The 19993-nt window shown below is 42.9% G+C and overlaps 1 protein-coding gene and 1 non-coding gene across 2 annotated transcripts; one reads left to right on the top strand and one right to left on the bottom strand.

The window, feature by feature from the left end:
• Window positions 1-776: 776 nt before the first annotated feature.
• Window positions 777-19200, top strand: TRIM27 (tripartite motif containing 27). The gene is made up of 8 exons (XM_063096717.1): window positions 777-1436; window positions 2610-2705; window positions 5269-5499; window positions 11777-11799; window positions 13733-13848; window positions 13980-14012; window positions 15650-15676; window positions 17530-19200. The coding sequence occupies exons 1-8, from the start codon at window positions 1017-1019 to the stop codon at window positions 18123-18125; spliced, it is 1542 nt and encodes a 513-aa protein (XP_062952787.1). The 5' UTR covers window positions 777-1016; the 3' UTR covers window positions 18126-19200.
• On the bottom strand, window positions 8199-8302 carry LOC134379349 (U6 spliceosomal RNA). The gene has a single exon (XR_010023750.1). It is a non-coding gene; the product is annotated as a U6 spliceosomal RNA (small nuclear RNA).
• Window positions 19201-19993: the final 793 nt, after the last annotated feature.

The following is a 19993-nucleotide window of genomic DNA, read 5'->3' as shown; positions in this document are numbered from 1 at the left end:
CATCCCCATTTCACAGGAGGAGAAACTGAGGCTCAAAATGGTAAATCAACTTGCTTGAGCATAGATGGGAAATGATAGAACTAGGTTTCTGCCCTCCAAAAATGTTACCGTCTGATAATTAAACCTTTCTTTTTCCTAACAAAATTTCAAGTGCGTATAAATGGGTCTGTTTAACAAAGTGCATCACACACCATGTGGGGCTCAGTCTGCTACCGCCATACTCCGGACTCAGGGAGAGGCCAGATGGCCGCGCTTCCCGGTACGGTATCTACGCTAAGCCAGCTTTCTCTCGCAGGGGCTGAGGCCTGGGCACCAAGAGGAACCCGACAAAAGACTAGCGGTTCAGGCCGGGCGGCGCGAGAGCTCGGAGGTGGGGCGGGAGCGTGCTGGCAGGGGTTACCCTGTCACCGCCGCGCCCCGCGGATATCACCTGCTCCTGCGACTAGGCTGGAGATCCGACGCGTCCCGCCTTAAGGTGGCTAGCGGGGCGTCCCTGTCCTTTCCGGGAAGAAACAACCCAGGCCCCGAGGCCACGAAATCGTGTCGCGCGCAGGAGGCGCGGGCCAAGCCCCGCCCCCCCCGAGCCGCCTCTTCCGCTCGCGCCGGGGTGGGGTCTGCGCGACCGCGGGGATCGGCTCGGACGCGGCCACGTTGTCTTGCGCGCTCGGCGCGCTTGGCCCTGTGAGCCTGACCCGCGGCGCCCGCTTCCCGGCCCCCTCGCGTAGCGGCGAGGCTCGGTGGGGCGGCAGTAGATCCGCACACTCTCAGCGAGGCGCAGCGGCACAGGAGCGGCCCGGCCACTCCGAGGCTCCGGCGCGCGGGCGGGTCTGCGATCCGGGCCCCGGAGGCGCCGCCCTCCGTCCGCCCCGCTCGCTTCCCCGCGCCGCCCTCCGTCCGCCCCGCTCGCTTCCCCGCGCCGCCCAGTAGCAGCGAATCCGGGAGAGCAAAGGAGAGTTGGGCTCCGCGCAGAGCTCGGTGCCGGGGCCCATGCCCGGTCGCCCCTGTGGGCCCGCGCCATGGCCTCCGGGAGTGTGGCCGAGTGCCTGCAGCAGGAGACCACCTGCCCCGTATGCTTGCAGTACTTCGCCGAGCCCATGATGCTCGATTGCGGCCACAACATCTGTTGCGCGTGCCTCGCCCGCTGCTGGGGCGCGGCGGAGACTAACGTGTCGTGTCCGCAGTGCCGGGAGACCTTCCCGCAGCGGCACATGCGGCCCAACCGGCACCTGGCCAACGTGACCCAGCTGGTGAAGCAGCTGCGCACCGAGCGGCCGTCGGGGCCCGGCGGCGAGATGGGCGTGTGCGAGAAGCACCGCGAGCCCCTGAAGCTGTACTGCGAGGAGGACCAGATGCCCATCTGCGTGGTGTGCGACCGCTCCCGCGAGCACCGCGGCCACAGCGTGCTGCCGCTCGAGGAGGCGGTGGAGGGCTTCAAGGTGAGGCCCCGCGCGCGGAGCCGGGAGGGGCGGGAGCGCGAGCGGACAAAGGGAGGAGAAAGCCAAAGGGGCTTCCCTTTTTTCCGCCTAGAAAATGGCTGAGCCGGACGTGTGGTTCACAGCCGTCATTTCCTCTCTGTCCGCTCCAGAGCCTCCGCACTCAGATTTGGGAGGAAAACCTGTAGCTGGTGAGGAAGCCAAAAGTCTCCCCGCCCACGCCCTCCTTTCCCTATGTGCCCCTATGTTTCCGGGCTCACGGGCACGTTGGGCAATGGAGACGCCCCCTTGACTATATAAAAGATGTGCGTAAAACCACGTACGTATCGAGAAGCTTCGGAGACACTCATAGTCCCCTCGGCTCCCAGATAAACTCACATGTTAACTGGCTGTAAAATATCAAGCAGACGTCCATCACTTAGTCTATAAGCATTTCCCCAGCACTTCCTGTAATCTGTCCTGTTCTAGAAGCTCATGGAAAAGAACAGAGCTCTTTACTGTTCAAGTAAGTCATTTAACCACTATTATGAGTCTCAGGAGATAACACAGTTATGAAGATTAAGTGAAGTCGTATGACGTGTAGAGCCATTTGAACAAACAGACTGGCACAGCTAAACAATAACATGGAAACAAAGTATTACATATAAAACAGTTGTAAGGCGACATTCAAGGAGTGATACTGTGTATTTTCTGTGTAGTTGAAGGCTTCAGGAATACATACACAATACATCCGTGTTTAAATGTGAATGTATTCATGCATAATTACATTTATTGACTATTCAGCTATCATTTCACTCACTTTGGTAGGTTAAGAAGATGATGTTTACACATGAGAAAAATGAGAGAAGTTAAGTCATTTTTTCAGTATCCCTCTGGAAGAGCTACAATTTAAGTTTAAGCCTCCTATTGTAGTCACCCCACTGCTAAGCCATGCAGTATCCTTACAGGGACAGGTAGGTGACTCGCTGTTTAGGACACACAGAAATGGCCAAAGGAGAGGTGTAGTGGCCCCCTGTGCTCTGGGCCTTTCTCCAGTGGGTAGCAGTGTGGTCTCAGGACAATCTCTAACCAGGGACTTGGTATCAGGAGTGTGGGTTCCATGTAATAAGCAGAATAGCTATGCTGATGGCTAAGATCTGCCTAATCTTGAGCTGCCAAACTGTTTGCTGTTTACAGGAACAAATTCAGAACCAGCTGGACCATCTAAAAAGAGTGAAAGACTTAAAGAAGAGGCGTCGGGCACAGGGGGAGCAGGCACGAGCTGAACTCTTGGTAAGGGTTGTTGGATTTCACAAATACTGCTTTCCCCCTAACCTTGTTCAGCCAGGTCACTCAGAACTTCTAGGTACAGGTGGAATGACCCCACATATCAGTGAGAACTCACCTGGAGAACCAAAGGATTCCCCCATTTGGGGGGAAAAGAGTGGAGAAGCCAAGGTTGGACCTCTGGAAATCTGACCTGTCGATAAGGTTTAACCTACTAGCTTTCTGTAGACCAAGGTTGAGCCTTGTCAAAAGCTGAGACAGATGAAATTCTTGGGCACAGTTAGCCTCCTTTGGTACCATTCTGCAGACAGGTGCTGATAGTGAATTTGTGTAAGCCCCACTGTTTTCTCTCTAGTGTGTTCCTTTCTTGACAATGTCTTAATTCTGAATTTTTCACTCTTCTGTCTTCCCCCAGTCTCCCAAGGCCTTGGCAACTGGCTGATGTGATAATTCATGATAGAGGTATTTGGGAGTTTTGTTTTGAAAACAAACAAACAAACAAAGCACAGAGATTTTTATAATATACACTTATGTATCCACCAACTAGGTATTAAATTTTTTTTTTACTTGTTCCCAGCTGCAGATAAAAAATTTTTTGAACAATAAATAAAATATTGTAAATCTCCACCCATTAGAGGTATTTGCATCTGAAAAGCAAACTTCTAGACTAGTATCTAGCGTTATCTGGTGAGAAATATTGTCAGTCCTGGCCAGGGTGTAGTAAAGAACTTCTGGTCTGGGAATTCATTCCCATAGTGTCCTTAGATCCCACGACTTGATCTGCCCACACAATCTGCTGAGACTTCCTTGCTTGAAAATAGGTCTGATGGATGGAAAATCTTCTCAGTGAACCTGAGCGGACTCCAACCATTATGCATGCAACTGTCCTGTCCTCTGTGGGAGGATTGTCAAAGGGAAGAGACAGCACTTCACTGAGAATCAGGGTACCTGGTCATACTTCTTAACTCTGACACTGGCTGATTATACAGATGTAGAGAGTCATACAACCTTTCTGAGCCTCATTTCCCTCATCTGTGATATGGTTTGGACTAGACTATGGTACTCTAGCAAGGCTCGTACTGCCCTTTTCTCACTTGCAGTGGTGTGGGTATTTCTTTGGCTGTCACTTGAGGAATTGAGTTATTGGGGAAGGTGGGGCAGGGATGCTAAATTTTCTCTGATACAAAAAACAGTCTGTGCCAGGCAGAATTGCCTTTATCAGGCTGCCAGGAGCACCCCCTTTGAGAAACAGCAGAGGACTTACCCAGCTAAGAAGAGGCATGAACTTATGGAAAGGATTTATGAACAAAAGTATGTGTGCATTACTAAGTTGCACAGTGAATGCCCCTAAGATGGGGGATTAGAGGGTTGTCAGTGGGGGAAGGTTCTTAGGAATTGAATTTGGAACAGGTGTCAGCAAACTTTCTGTAAAAGGCCAGATAGTAAATATTTTTAGTTTTGTGGGCTGTATGGGCTTTGTCACAAATAATCAACTCTTGTATCTCAAAAGCTGCCATAGCCAGTGCATAAATAAACGGGCATGGCTGTGTCCCAGTTAAACTTTACTTGGCTCCTTTGGAATCATTTTCTGACTCCTTGTTTAGAACAAAACTGTGCTAGAGTGCTGACAGTCGGGGGTGGAAAAGGAAGGAGAGACAAGGTTTCACAAACAAGTGAGCACCATGAGGGAACCATGAGGAAGCCACCACCACCACCCCCTAGCCACCCAAAGCCAGTGGGCAGGGCAGGTGGTGAACATCCTTGAAGGCCAGATAAAGCATATGGATTACATATGAAGGGTCCAAGGAAACTGGCCAAGGAAATTGTGCTTGATTGTTCCAAACTGTCCTCCACAGGGCTCATATCTGATATGTCACTTTTCTTTGTGACTCCCTGTTGCAGTAAAGTTCTTACTCCTTAGTCTGCCAGGCAAGGTATGGTCTGGTCTCTTAACTTTTTTTTTTTTTTTTGGCAGCTGGCCAGTGCAGGAACTGAACCCTTGACCTTGGTGTTACAAGGCTGTACTCTAACCAACTGAATTAACCAGCCAGCCTTCTTACCTTTTCTGGCCTCTCTCCTCAGCACTCATGTGCTCCAGCCAGATAAAACCATTGCCTTCTCTCTCCACTCTTTTGCCTCTGCCATTTCTTCTGTCTGGAAAGCCCTCCTGCTCATTGCCTACGTGGATGGTGAACTCCTGTTCATCCTGCAAGACCCTGTGTGATCATTGTTTCTGTGAAGACTGTATCAGCTTCTCCCACTACAGGCTGTCACCCTATCTTTAATTACCCATCCATGACTACATGTGTCACATGGACCTGAGTCTCACTTGATTGAGGTTCTTGAGGGCAGGCAGTATGTCTTAATTATCACCGGGGTAACTCAGTTCCTGGCCATTATATATCCAGTCAGTAAAGACTGGAAATAATGAGTGAATGAACACAGTGCTTATTTTAGTGTCCTAGGATGAAATGATAAGGCCTTGGGGTAAGAAGTCAGGGGAAAAATATGAAGGGCTCTAGAGGTGAGCATTGCTTTTCCTCACTGCCCTTTCCTGTCATCTGCACAGAGCTTGACCCAGATGGAGAGAGAGAAGATTGTTTGGGAGTTTGAGCAGCTGTATCACTCCTTGAAGGAGCATGAGTATCGCCTCCTGGCCCGCCTCGAGGAGCTAGACTTGGCCATCTACAACAGCATCAATGGTGCCATCACTCAGTTCTCTTGCAACATCTCCCACCTCAGCAGCCTGATTGCCCAACTAGAAGAGAAGCAGCAGCAGCCCACCAGGGAGCTCCTGCAGGTAAGGCTTGGAGAGCCCTGCCAAGACAGCTCCCACTAACAATCGTCTCCCTTCTTCACCAAGTGGTATCCAGGACCCACTGTCTCCTTAACTCTGCGGGAGTAGCAAGGGCTTGCCAAGCTCTATATTGGGCATGTTGGAAGGAAAACATGTATGTTACAAGTTCTGGTTGACACAACTTGGATCATTCAGGTTCACTGTGTCGTGCATGGAAAGGGCAAAAGGAAGACCTGACGCCCAGGTCTGCCCTGCACTGACAAGTGTTGTGATCACTTGCAAGGCTATTGACCTTTCTGAGCCTTAATGACCTCATTTGCTTATTATGTAATGAGGGGCTTGGACAACACGCCATTTAAAAACCCTCCTCATTCCAGTATCCTGTAATTGTAACATATATGTGCATTTCCACAGCCTCAAACATCAAGCACTTGAACAGGAGTGGTTAGCCTAAGCAGTTCTGTGATTTAACCGTGGTAGTGCAAGTGGTGAAGCTGCAGCAGCCTCACCCAGCAAGACCACAGGAAGTGAGCTAATGCCTGTCTGTTGATTGTTCGTTCCGTGCCTGTTGTCTGCTCTCGGTCAGGCACTACTGTAGACACTGGGATTAAGTGGTGAATACGCTTTCCTAAATTCTGTCCTAGTGTGGAGATCAGACAATAAGTGAACAGTTATCACAGGTGTTGATAAATTCCATTAAGAGGGGATGATAGAATAAAGACCACCACTTGTGTTTGTATGTCCTGAGAGCTAAGTATGGTTTTTACATTTTTAAATGGTTGGAAAAAATTAGAAGAATGTCCAGACGGTCCCTGACTTATGGTGGTTTGACTTAACATTTTTTTGACTTTATGGTGGTGAGAAAATGATACACATTCAGCAGAAACCATACTTTGTTCTAGTCCCCATACAACCATTCTGTTTTCCACTTTCAATACAGTATTCAATAAATTACATGAGATATTCAACACTTTATTTTAAAATATTATAATATAAGATATAAAATTATAGAAATACTTTATTACTGTGTTAGATGATTTTGCCCAACTTTAGGCTAATGTAAGTGTTCTGAGCACATTAAGGTAGGCTAGGCTAAGCTATGATATTTGGTGGGTGAAGTGTATTAAATGCATTTTTAATACCATACCATTTTAGGATATTTTCAACTTATAATGGGTTTATTGGGATGTAACCCCATGTAAGTTGAGGAGCATCTGTATTTCTGGATACATGAAGTGATATAAAATTCAGATTCAGTGTCCATACAGTTTTATTGAAAGAAGCACAGTCAGTTATGTGTTGTCTGTCACTGCTTTTCTGCTACAACTGCAGCATTGAGTAGTTGTGACAGAGACTGTATGGCTCACAAAGCCTAAAATATTTACTGTCTGGCCTTTTAAGAAAAAGTTTACCAACCCTTGCTTTAAAATAATAAGAAAAGACAGCTTGAGTCTTAATGAACATCAGTATTTAATTGCCAGCGAGTGAAGGAAAAGTTTGCAAAAAGTTGATCAGAGAGGCAGAATGAGGGCAGGAAGAAGGAATATTTCAGGAAGGAGGGAATAGACTAGAGTAATGCAGCTGAAGTCAAATAATATCAGAGCTGATAGCCACTTGGTTTAAAAACATAGCCATCATTTGCAACCTTATGTACAACTTCACCCTGAAAAAATTCAGACAAAAACCATTTTAGGGAGTGGTGATGGGGTGGGGTGAATGGAGATCAACAATCAATGACTATTTCAAGAAGTATGACTATGAAGGGGATGTAAGAAAATACTTAGAGATGAGGTAGGATTGTGGGGTTTTATATGGAAGGGAGGCTTAAACTAGTTAAACATATTTTCAAAGTATGAGTGGGAGGAGCTTCTATGTTGTAAGGATCCAGATGAGGGAAGACATTGACGCTACAAGAAATTATGGACCAATCAGCAACATGCTATCCCTGAGAAGGCAGGTGGGAATGGGAACTAAAGTGTATGTGCAGGAGTTAGTTTCAGAAGGTCCTCTGTTGTATGGGAAGAAATTATGGTTTTCAGAGTATGGTCTGTGAGACATAATAGGATTGTTTGGTCAGAGAATATCCACTTATAATGGGGCTGTTCTGCCCTGTTGTGTGACTTTCTTGTCTGCTGTGCTTTCTCCAATCGTGACTACTCTGGTGTAGGCACTGAGAAAGCAGATAGTTGAGCAGATCTCAAGTAGGGTTGGGGTTTTGAAAGATGGATTTGAGGGTTTTTTAAAATTTATTTTTATTGTAAAATATACATAACATAAATTTAACCATTTCAAAGTATACAACTCTGTGGTACAAAAATAGCATTTAGTAAATTCACAGTGTTGTACAATTATCAGCCAATATGTAGATCCAGAACACTTTCATCACCCCAAGAGGAAACCCCATACCATTAAGCAATCACTTCTTATTCCCTTCTACCCCACCCCTTGGCTCTGGATTTGTCTATTCTGGATATTTGATGTAAGTGAAATCATACAATATGTGGCCAATATGTGGCTTCTTTCACTTAGCATAATTTTAAGATTCATTCATATTGTAGTATGTATCATCGTTTCACTTCTTTTTATGGCTGAATAATATTCCATTGTATGGATGTATATTACATTTTGTTTATTCATCAGTTGATGGACATTTGGGTTGTTTCCACCTGTTGACTCTTGTGACTAGTGCTGCTGTGAACCGTAACTAAATAAGACGATTGACAAATTTGTGTGTCATCCTTGTGCAAGGAGCTATGCTACTCTTCTCTGCCTGGTTCCCATTTCGGTATATCTGCTGCTGAAGCGAGCACCATACTTAAGGTTTTAGAACTTTCTTTAAAGGCAGAAGGTATTTGTGAAAATATTTTTGAACAGATAGATTGTGAAATTGAAGGTGGATGATGAGGAAAGTGGAGAAAGAAAGGGAGATTATGGACTCAATGAAGAGGGAGGGTTTTGATGATTATCGAAGAGTGCTTATGGTGGAAATGATTGGAAAAACAAGCTGAATCTTACTTAATGGGAAATACTGGAGTCATTCCCATTGAGGACAAAGACAAGGCAACACGCCCACTATCATCTACACCTATTTAAAATTGTACTGGAGGTTTTAACCAATTCAGTTACGGGAAAACAATTAAAGGCATAAGAATTTGAAAAAGAAATTAACATACCGAAATCATATGCACAGGTAAAAGCCCCTAGAAGATATTAGAAGAGAACACCTGTTTCAAATTGCAAAAAAAAAAAAAAAAAAATTTTTTAAAAACCTGTGAATAAACTTAGAAGTGTACAAAAACCTGTGTGGAGAAAATTATAAAATCCTCCTGAAAGACACAAAACAGACTTGAACAAATAAAACAGTATTCCTTCTTCTTGGATAAGACATCTTGGCTCCAAGTTGTCAGTTCTTCAAATTAATAAATTTAATAAAAATTCATTAAATTCTAATAAAAATATCAATAAGCTTTTTTTCTGGATCTAGACAAATTGATAGTAAAGTTCAGATAGAAAAATAAGTTCATAAAAATAGCTGGGTTACACTGGGAAAGAAGAGCTGTGTGGGGAGAACTGGCCCTACTAGATACTAAAACATACTACAAAGCCTATATAATAATAATTATTATTATTTTTTGGCAGCTGGCCTGTACAGGGATTGAACCCTGGACCTTGGTGTTATCAGCACCATGCTCTAACCAATTGAGCTAACCAGCCTTCCTAAAGCACAAATGAATAAAACCACACACCCATTGTAACAAGTCAAAGGTTTTTAACAAGTCAAAAGACTGTGTCAAATTAAAAGAAAATATTAGCTCTAGGGCTGGCCGGTTAGCTCAGGTGGTTAGAGCTTAGTGTTGTAACACCAAGGTCAAGGGTTCAGAAATAATAGCTCTAATATAAAAAGAGCTTTTTCAAATTGAGGGTGAAAAGATTAAAATTCTATAGGAAAATGTGCAAAAGACACAAATAGGCAAGTTGCAAAAGACATATAAAATTGGCCTGTGCACATATGAAAAAATGTTCATCTGCACTTATAATAAAACATAAACAAATTGAAGCCACACTAAGATACCCTATCTTACCCATTAAATAGCAAAAATTTTTTGACTTAATACACTGTTGGCAAAGATGTGGAAGAGACTCTTGTGTGGATGGGAATGCAAAATTGTACAGCCCCCCCCCCCTTTTTTTTGTTCAGCCCTTTTGAAGGAGAATTTGGTAATATTTAATAAGACTGCACAAGGGTAGTTCAAAAAGTTCATGGAAAGATTTGTATTGTTTGTATTATCTTTCAATGCTATTTTTCCATGAACTTTTTGAAGTACCCTGTGTGTGTGTGCACATACACACAGACTTTGTTCAAGAATCCTGCTAGGAATTTACGTTGAAGATATACCTAAGTGTGAAAAATGTTTTAAATTACATATGTACAGTGTTACTTGCTGCAACATTATTTGTAATTCCAAATATTGGAAATAGTCTAACTTCCAAACCTAGAAGATTTCTTTAGTCAATTATGCACAAATACACAATGAAATGCTATGCAACTGTAGAAAAAATAAGAATGATACTTATAAACTGATATGGACTGGTTAACATGATCTATTGCTACATGAAGAAATCAAAGTGTAAAATATGGAATATGCTACTTTTTGTGTAAGAAAGAAGGGGGAATTGAAAAATATATGTATCTACTTATTTTTGGAAAAGAAACGGGAAGGATAAACCAGAAAATGATGGGGAGATGAGAGAATGAGATGGGAGGGGATGGAGAGAAAATGACAGGGACTGTCTAGCCAAGTCTCTGACTTTAAAGAGCACCAAAATAAATAAGAACAGTAATGGATTATTACCCATTGAATAAAATAAGAATTTATGAGTCTAGGCTGGTTCAAGTATAATGGTGTTTACAACTAATTGATCACAAGCAGTTACAGATTCCTTTGTTCCTTCTCCACTCTCACTGCTTCACTTGACTAGCCTTTTTTCTTTTTTAAAAATACTTTTTATTTTGAAATGGTTTAATTGACCAGCCTTTTTAAGAAAAAAATTAAACAAAACTATGAGTCCATACTAATAATAAATAAGGGAAAATTTTTCCTTCCTGGAGAATGCCAGCTAAGTAATATAGAAAGAATTTTGATATTAGAAAATGACCATTTGGCAAACATCATAGTAAAAAATTAGTTCATGCAAGAAGTATCAATGCATGCTAAATCTAAGGTGGAAAGTTCAGTGAGGATTGGAAGTATCACTTATAAATTACGTATTCGTTACAAAAGGGAAAATAGTAACTATATAGTGATCAAAGTCAGTTTTTTCAGTAAGAGTCAAGCAAATATTATGTACCTTTAGAAGGACACAACATACGCTAGTCAAAGATGGTGCAACCTGAATTTAATTTTGAGGGAACTATCTGACAACCCCAAATGGAGGGACATTCTGTGAAATAACTGGCTTGTATTAAATAATGTCAGTGCCACAAAAGCCATATTGGTGCTGAGGAACCGCTCCAGTTAAATACACGTGTTATGATAACTAAATGCAATGCATGTTCCTGGATTACTGGAGGAGTGAGATAGCTGTAAATGACATTATTAAGACAATAGATTAAATTAGGATATGGACTATGGGTTAGATAAACATACCAGTATTTCTTGTCCTGACTTTGATAACCGTACCATAGTTATGTAAGAAAATGTACTTGTTCTTAGGAACAACACATGGACATATAAAGGGATGTAGTGCAAACAGTGACCTTGAATGGTTCTGAAGATAAATATGTCATGTGTGTGTGTATATATATATATATATATATATATATTATATATGAGAGGGAAGAAAGATAAAATAATAAACCAAATTAAATGAACAATTAAAGGTTGGTAAATCTAGGAAAAGAGAATATAGGAGTTCTTTGTACTACAACTTTTCTGTGTATTTGAAATTATTCCACCATAAAAAGAAAGCAAGCTGGACAGGTAGGCAGTTGAGGTCCAAGTGTAGGATCCTTGAGTTAATAAGTCTGAAATCATGAAATCCTTGGCCAGTGGATGGTGGGTACAGAAGGAGGGCATAGGGAATGCTGGTGTAGCAAATAGTGTGCATCCCAGTTTCCTCTGCCGGATTTTTAGCTCCTTGAGACTGTTATGATGCAGTGATCCTCCTTAGTTTCCCTCAGGATGTCCAGCCCATGGTTGGGTTTTCAGCAAACATCTGTGAAATAAAACTGGACTTAAGAGTAGCTTCTCATGGTTATCCTTTCTTTTTTCTCTTGTAGGACATCGGGGACACATTGAGCAGGTACAGTTTTCTCTCCCAGTAATGTTAAATCAAGCACGGAAGATTGTCTCCTCTACATTTGTAAATCCTGAAAGGAGCCCAGAGCCTGAGATGGACATCTTACTAAATTGACACATATACTACCGTCCTGGAAGAGAGTCACTAATGTACAAAGAATAGATGAACTAGCTCTTTTCAGTAAAACTCAGGAATTACTGACAAATTGTGGGGTAGGGGTGAGGGGATAGGGGGTTCACTTGGGAGAATGCTGGTAGTTTAGGGGTATGAGGACACTTCCATGGAGAGAATAGGGACTTACTGGGACTTGGGCAGACTACAAGAGTTGCTTATAGCTGTAGCTTCTTATGCATTTCAGAATCCTTTTCCTTTCATTATCTTTTTTTTTTCCCCCTATAATGGAGGAAATAAGGCCTAAGGAAGGTGTGACTGGCCTACAGTTACATAATTCCTGATGAGCCACCTGGATTCTGGCTCTTATCCTCATTACTCCTCTACTGTATCATCAAACTGAAAGTGAGGAAGAGCTCCCTGGGATTTGGGACATGACAGAAGAGGGAGAGCTTGAAGGGAGCAAGAAGCCAGGGCAGAGTTGTATTTGTAGGACGGATGGTGAGGGCAAATGGGATAGGCCTTGGGGAGATAATGTTTGGTGCAAGAGTATCTAAAGCGATGGAGACTGGCTGAGGGAGCTGGACTTGCAAGTTCATTAAAATGCTGTGTGGTGAAAGTCTTCCAGAGGAAAATGCAGCTTGACTATGTGGGAACATTTGAGGAGATGGGGAAGGGCCTCATAGATGGCGTAGTTTGGCTGGGAGTTTTATGTGGATAGAATCACATTGATAGAATTGAGGTTCTTGAGGGCCTCTGGGATGGAGATAAGTTGGAGCCTGTACCAGTCCCAGCCAAATAACACAAGATATTACCTTTACCTGCTATGGTTCTGATGGCAGTCTAGTTCTCACCTGACATGGAGGTAGATTTCTGAGACCTCAGCAATTCTTGACATTAAGGATTGGGTTTAGATATATGAGATAGGAAAGCCCAAATTTCATTGGCTTAAGGCTTAAACATAATAAAAATATATCACCATATAAGAAAGGTAGTTAGGTAGGCTGGGGCTGGTGTGGTGAGGACCAGTGATCCTCAGAGACTCAAATTTCCTCCAGTTCACTGTTTTACCATTCCTAATGTGGTCTTCATATGTGGGTACTTCAAAAAGTTTGTGGAAAAGTAGAATGAAAAGATAATATGAATCTTCGGTGGATTTTTCAAGCACCCTTGTATAGTCCATGATAGCTGCTAGAATACTAGCCAGGAGGAGGGAGATAAATCACATCATATTACTTTTTAAGGAGACTTCTCAAAATACCGTGAGGTACTTCTTATTTCTCAATGGCCAGAACTCAGTCACAAGGTCACGTCTAGCTACAAGGGAGACTGGTTGGCCATGAGCCATAAAATTTGGAGGATGGGAGGAGGGTTATAGAGCAGGCTGCTAGCAGTCTGTGCCATAGATGCCCTCATAGAGGTGGGGAAATTGCGTATTGTCCCCCAGAGTGCCTGTCTCTCCATATTAGGGAACCTGAAGTTTATGTGTATAGTTCCCCACATTAAATATCAAGCACTTTGTCATGGAATCTAGTGCTTTCTGACAAGGGCAGCCTCATATTCAATTTAATTCAGTAAATCTTTTTGAGAACTTGCTATTTGAAAAGCCTTGAACTGGGTGCTTTGGAGGATATAAAAATGAGTCAGATGTCTCCCCTCTTCTGGTCTAGAGGATCATAGTCCAGGAAGAGAAGATGGGAAAAGCTGCTGTGGCTTGTTTTAAAGACTGTCCACCTGTGTTGGACAGTTTAGCCCAGGCCCTGTCCTGGTCCCTAGAAGATAGTGGAATTGGAGAAGGGATTCACTCATGTTCTTTTAAATTTAGGGCTGAAAGAATCAGGATCCCTGAACCCTGGATAACACCTCCAGATCTGCAAGAGAAAATCCACATTTTTGCCCAGAAGTGTCTGTTCTTGACGGAGAGTCTGAAGCAGTTCACAGGTAATGTGAGAAGAGTCGTCATGAGCGGAAATGGATTTATACTCTGGGTATCTTTCTGTTGCCTGAAAGAATATGCTTTCTAGCCAGAAAGTGGGATGCAAACTGTTTATCTTCTCTTTTTCTCTCCTTAGAAAAAATGCAGTCAGATATGGAGAAAATCCAAGGTAAATTTATCTACTCACTGGGCTTTGGATGTTGAAGTGTCCTGGGAAGAAGAGCATATACCCTTCAGTGTGGGAGGATGGGACGAGGGTGATACCCACAGCCAGCCTTCCCTGGTATTTTGTGTCTTCTTTTTGTCTTGTTAATTTTTTCAATTAATAACTTCTTGTTCTAATTTGAAGTCTGTTATTAACTATAGTATAATCAGTCAGTTCTCAATCTACATTGATGGAGGAGAAAATAGCCAATCCAAAAATTAATTAATACAGAATTAATTTGATTTTTCTTATTGGGAAAGCAAATAAACAGGAACTATCTTAGTTACCTTTCACTTGAGCCAGTATTTACAGTTGTAATTTACTGAGCTCCTACTGCTGGTGGGCACAGCTGCCAACCAGGACAGGAGGAATTGAGCACCACTTAGGACAGGAGGACATAGGCAGCTCCACGGGGGAAGTGGTTAGGAGCAGGCATTCCAGAATCAGGCGGCCTGGCTTCTGGGCCCAGCTCTGCCACTTCATACGAACTCTGATACAATTTCCTCATTTGTAAAATGAGAAGAATAGTTGTTACCTCATAAAGTTCTGTCAGCGCCACATTCTATCAAGTGAGCTAACCAGCGTACCCCCTGATAAAGTTATAAGAATTAAGATTACTTACCATTTCTAAAACCTTTAGAATGAAGCCTGATACACAATAAGTCCTGTCTTTCTGTTTATTAAATAAAGAGGTTTAGGCATTTGAGAGAAGCTTTTCCAAATCTAAACTTTTCTATTTATGGGCCACATTCAGTTAGGAGTTGGCCATGTACTGAATACCAAAATTTCTAGGCAGTCTGGTAGAGTCTGAAATATTTATATTTAAGTAAACCCTGTTTCTTATTATTACAAATTACAAGCCCACATAATCTTTGATAATCTCCTATGTTATGTATGCTGAATCCATATTTGCATTGTATTTTCTTAGATATATACTTTTTTTGGCATCTAGCAACATAAATTTAGGGGACACCAAGGTGTCCTCTACAAGCAAGACAAATGGGGGAAAACTCCATTAATGTAGTGAATAATATCAGAAGTGGTTAGTTCAGACATGACTTTCTTTGATTTGGCTCTCATTTACTTCTCCTACTCTTTTCTTGCTACTTAAAATGCTCATTGAGAACATGTATGAAAATGCTTTGTCAACTGTAAAGTGCTTTATAAGTGAGTGGTCTCATTTGCCCCAGAGTGGCAATGGGTGTCACTTGAGCCACCCAGGCCCTAGAATGCAGATGGCTTATGAAAGCCAAGAATTGTATATGACATGAAGTTGGAATCATGTTTCCTCTTGCAGAGCCAGCTGGTTCATTGGAGGGTGGAATTCTTGATCTTGGCTTAGTTTTATCCTATTCTACTAATCTCATGCATGTGGTTATCCTTCCACCCAAGGCTCTCAATCTCTCTTCCCTTAAAGTTCTTGTCTGGATGATGGAGTCATATGATGTATGAAGAAATCAGTGCATGGCTGACGATAGGAGTTATGGAGTTTCTAGCAGAGACCACTGCTTTATGATGACTAACCAAAGCTCCCTCAGTTACATATTTCCTGGAAATAGTCGTAAGATGTCCATAACTTCTTTTCTCTTTTGTTCTTTCAGAATTGAGAGAGGCTCAGTTATACTCAGGTAGGTGATGAGAGAAAAACCATATTGGGGAAAGGAGTAAAAAATCCATGTGAACCAAACTACTATTGTGAATGATTCTGGAAATTTTCTAAGTTTGGATTCTTTAGGTTACATGTGTAAAAATGATAAACAACAACAACTGCAAAAATCCACTGGTAGTTTTTGTGTGTTTACAATAGCTTTGCCTCCTGAAATGCCTCAGAGCTGAAGCCATAGGGAGAAATCAATCTCAGGTGTTACGAAGGATTGTAGAGTGGAAACTGCAATTCTCCAAAAATTAGAACATTGCTGGTACAATGCTGTGCCTGCCCAGCCTCAGGGCAACGTGCAGTTTGCAACAAGCAAGAGCGATTGAGCTCAGCTCTTATTCAGAGTGCTAGAGAGAGTCCAGGAGCCTTGTGTCATCCCATCAGTGGGCCTTGGGGTGAAGGTTGAAACTCCTCCTCCCCTTGACAACCACTTTCACCTTACAGTTCAGAGAGACTGGGTAAATCTGCAATCCCAGTGGCACTCAAATCTGAGGTGTGTACTTTCCACAGTCACACAGCCACCTTCTGTGTGAATCCTGTTCATGAAGAGAAGGACTCTACATACAATGGTTCTTCATTCATTGGTGTCCACTGGCTGTGGTCCATATTTAATTCTTTCAGTGAGTATTAACTGAATACCTTGCTTACGTCCAATACTGTCAAACATGTGTAGGGTACTTTAGAGGGAAGAAAAGCGTATGAGACACCTTCCTACCCTTGGAGTTTACATCATTTGGTTGGAGGTATGAAGTATACCCATGACATAAGAAAGAGATGGGCAGCTGTCGTGGACAGATTGTTGAACCAAGAACTAAGGGTTCTTGGATTTTGGGTCACTTCCACCAGTTGCCTGTCATAAATATTTTGTGGGAGACATTTAGCATGCCTGGATTTTGATTTCTGAGAGGTAATGTTTGGGAATCTTCCTCTTGAACAAGATGTGAAGAGCAAATGAGGAAATATATCAGTGCTTTTAAAGTGGGAAAGCACCACATGATTGCAAGATACTGTAATACTAAATACTGGAGGAGATGACATGGGTGATACACAGTTTTAGATTTAAGAGCAGGAACAGTGTAATGGCTTGGGCTGATAAAGAAAAACTTTGAGGAAGATGTGGGTCTTAACAGTGGACATTAGAAGAAGGTGCATAGGGTTTGGATGTGCAGAGTAAGGATCTCATAGAATGTGTAAAAGAGTGTTTTAAAAGGTGGGCAAATTGGTACAGGTTCTCAGTCCCTTACCCATAATTCCAAAATCCCAAATCTCTGAAAGCCAAAAGCTTTTTTATTATTTTGCAGCAAATTAATTATGATGGCAAAACCTGAATCTATGTGGGACTATTTAGAGTCTTTATCCTACAGGATATGAAAATTCATGTGTTTCACAGCAGATCTATTAATATTTGATTCTAGAGTGCTGTGCCAGACCCTGCTTATCTAAAATCTGTAATATTCTGAATTCTGTGAAACTTTTGCCACGTGAAACTTTCAGATTAAGGGATTGTAAACATGGTTAAGAAAAAAAAAAAAAAAAAAAACCCTTAAATTCGATTTATGATGGATATTGTGACTTAAAATGTGAAAGAAAGGAGATAGGGGTAAAATTTTAGTACTTTAATATGTCCTGGCTTAAAAAAGGTAACAAGTTAATCCAAGCAGTACTTTTTGAAATGTGAGCTTCAGGATGTATTTCACCATATAATGAATGCAATCTCTGGTGGGGAGCTCTGATTTTTTCCTCAGGGGGGTAGGTGAAAGGTTGAGTGTTCTAGAGTGGGCTCTCCTGGCCTTCAGGCTGACCCTCTCCTCTGTGTCTCTGCAGTGGACGTGACTCTGGACCCAGACACAGCCTACCCTAGCCTGATCCTCTCTGATAATCTGCGGCAAGTGCGGTACAGTTACCTTCAACAGGACCTGCCCGACAACCCTGAGCGGTTCAATCTGTTTCCCTGTGTCTTGGGCTCTCCATGCTTCATCGCTGGGAGACATTATTGGGAGGTAGAGGTGGGAGATAAAGCCAAGTGGACCATAGGTGTCTGTGAAGACTCAGTGTGCAGAAAAGGTGGAGTTACCTCGGCCCCCCAGAATGGATTCTGGGCAGTGTCGTTATGGTATGGGAAAGAATACTGGGCTCTTACCTCCCCAATGACTGCCCTCCCCCTGCGGACCCCTCTCCAGCGGGTGGGGATTTTCTTGGACTATGATGCTGGTGAGGTCTCCTTCTACAACGTGACAGAGAGGTGTCACACCTTTACCTTCTCTCATGCTACCTTCTGTGGGCCTGTCCGGCCCTACTTCAGTCTGAGTTACTCGGGAGGGAAGAGCGCAGCTCCTCTGATCATCTGCCCCATGAGTGGGATTGATGGGTTTTCTGGCCATGTTGGGAATCATGGTCATTCCATGGAGACCTCTCCTTGAGGAGCCAAAGTCCGGCCAGAAGAGCTGTTGGCCATAACCCTATCCCAGGTTCAAGGCATCTTGTTGCCTTGCTGCTTCCTCTCACAGCTGGATATCCTTACCATTTTCTGTGCCCTCACAGTGGCAGGCAGGATATCCATGTTCTCTACCATCCTTTCCCTTCCCATGCAAATTGTGAGGTGTAATGAGAAGCATCAAGATTCCCCAGACAAAAAAGCAGGTGTCCACCTCCAGTGTTTCAGACTTCTTGGTTTTACACATTACTGGAGGGAATAAAGAATAAGGATTATCTTTGGATTTGGAGAGCCGTTTGAGATACTTATACCTTCTTGGCTCAGCCTGACTTCCTCTGATTCAGCCCCACACAGTGATCATGGGTATTTGCTGTTATTTCTGGACTAGGGCTCCTAGTCCTATTTCTGAGAAACTAGAATGGAAACTACAGGGCCCTGTCAGCATGGCTCCCTTATCCCAGTTTTTCCTTCTGGGAGTAGTACCTCTACCCCTGATTCCCAATCCACTGTACTTTTGTTAACTCTATTAAAGAGTTCTGTATGTGTTTTGGTTAGTTACAGTTATTTTACAATAATGGTGGGAAATGGCCCCACCTCTGTTATGAGATAATGTTCTAATCAATGTCTCTTTGCCTCTATCTTTTCTGAGGGCTTTGCTCCCTTCATTCTAAGGAAAGGTGTATCCTGGTGCTGGGTACACATCATTCAGGATAACTTTCTGCCCAACACCATCCACTGTTTCTAGATCCCCTTCCAGTCACGTTTGTTGACTGGCAGGCGGTCATATACCATCACTGGAAGGATTCTGGGGCAGTATTACAGGGACTCATTGACTTCATGCCTTGTTTTCTCCATCACCTCTGAAGGATGGGAGAATTGGCTTTTATAATGTGCGTGCCATCAAGGGGCAGCTCCATCCCCATAGCCGTTGGATCATGAAACAGCCTAGGGTCAGAAGGCTAAGACAGATCACTTTGAGCAAGCCTCCATGATGGTTCTTAGTCCTGCTTCTCTTTGGGTACATGCTTCTATGTTTAAAATAAAGTGAATATGGATGTTTACATTGTTGTTGTTTTCCGGGTCTTGGTAGGATTGGGTTTGCAGATGTTGAGGGTGGGGGATTGGGGGCAGGGGTAGGAAAAGGTTAATAGTGTTGATTTCCCATATGGGTCTAGAATCTCATTCAGGCCAATATTTTACTTCCAACTGGGTGTTAAAACTACTGTCTCAGTACTTTATCACTACTTTCTAATGGTGGTGAGAAAGTAGTGTTGAACACTCCTAGCCTATAGCTGTTGTATTGGTTAATTCTGTAATTTCACTAGGAGAGTGTTGTCTCAAGTTCCTTTTATAATTGGCAGTGGGATAATGCATCAATGCTTGGTATGGATCAGAGTGCCCAAAACTTCCTTTCCAACTCAGAACCACCAGCCCACGCCTTTGGAGGCACAGAGTTACCATGTGCTGAGGAGGAAAGATCAAACTGAGAGAATAGTTCTATTCCTAGGGATTTGGATCTTTTCCACTTCTGGACATGGTCTCAGTACAAGATTCTATGGCCTATACTTAATCCTGTACCAGGCATTGGGGTTCCATGGCTGAAGATCATGAGTTGGTAATATCATGTCCTAATTCTTCAATAACTTATCAGGTTTTTGTTGTTGGCGGTGGTGGTGGTGGTGTTTTTGTTTTTGTTTTCCTGGCACCTGGCCAGTATGGGGATTGGAACCCCTTGGTGTTATATCACTGTTCTGGCTAACTGGCCAGCCCTATTTATCAGGTTTTAAGGGAAATAATACAACTAGAGACTATAGAAAGGGGCTTCCATGAGACTAGATTAGCTTTTGGTGAATA

Source organism: Cynocephalus volans, chromosome 5, assembly GCF_027409185.1.
Source record: "Cynocephalus volans isolate mCynVol1 chromosome 5, mCynVol1.pri, whole genome shotgun sequence".
Classification (NCBI taxonomy): domain Eukaryota; kingdom Metazoa; phylum Chordata; class Mammalia; order Dermoptera; family Cynocephalidae; genus Cynocephalus; species Cynocephalus volans.
This window is presented reverse-complemented; position numbering and strand designations above follow the sequence as displayed.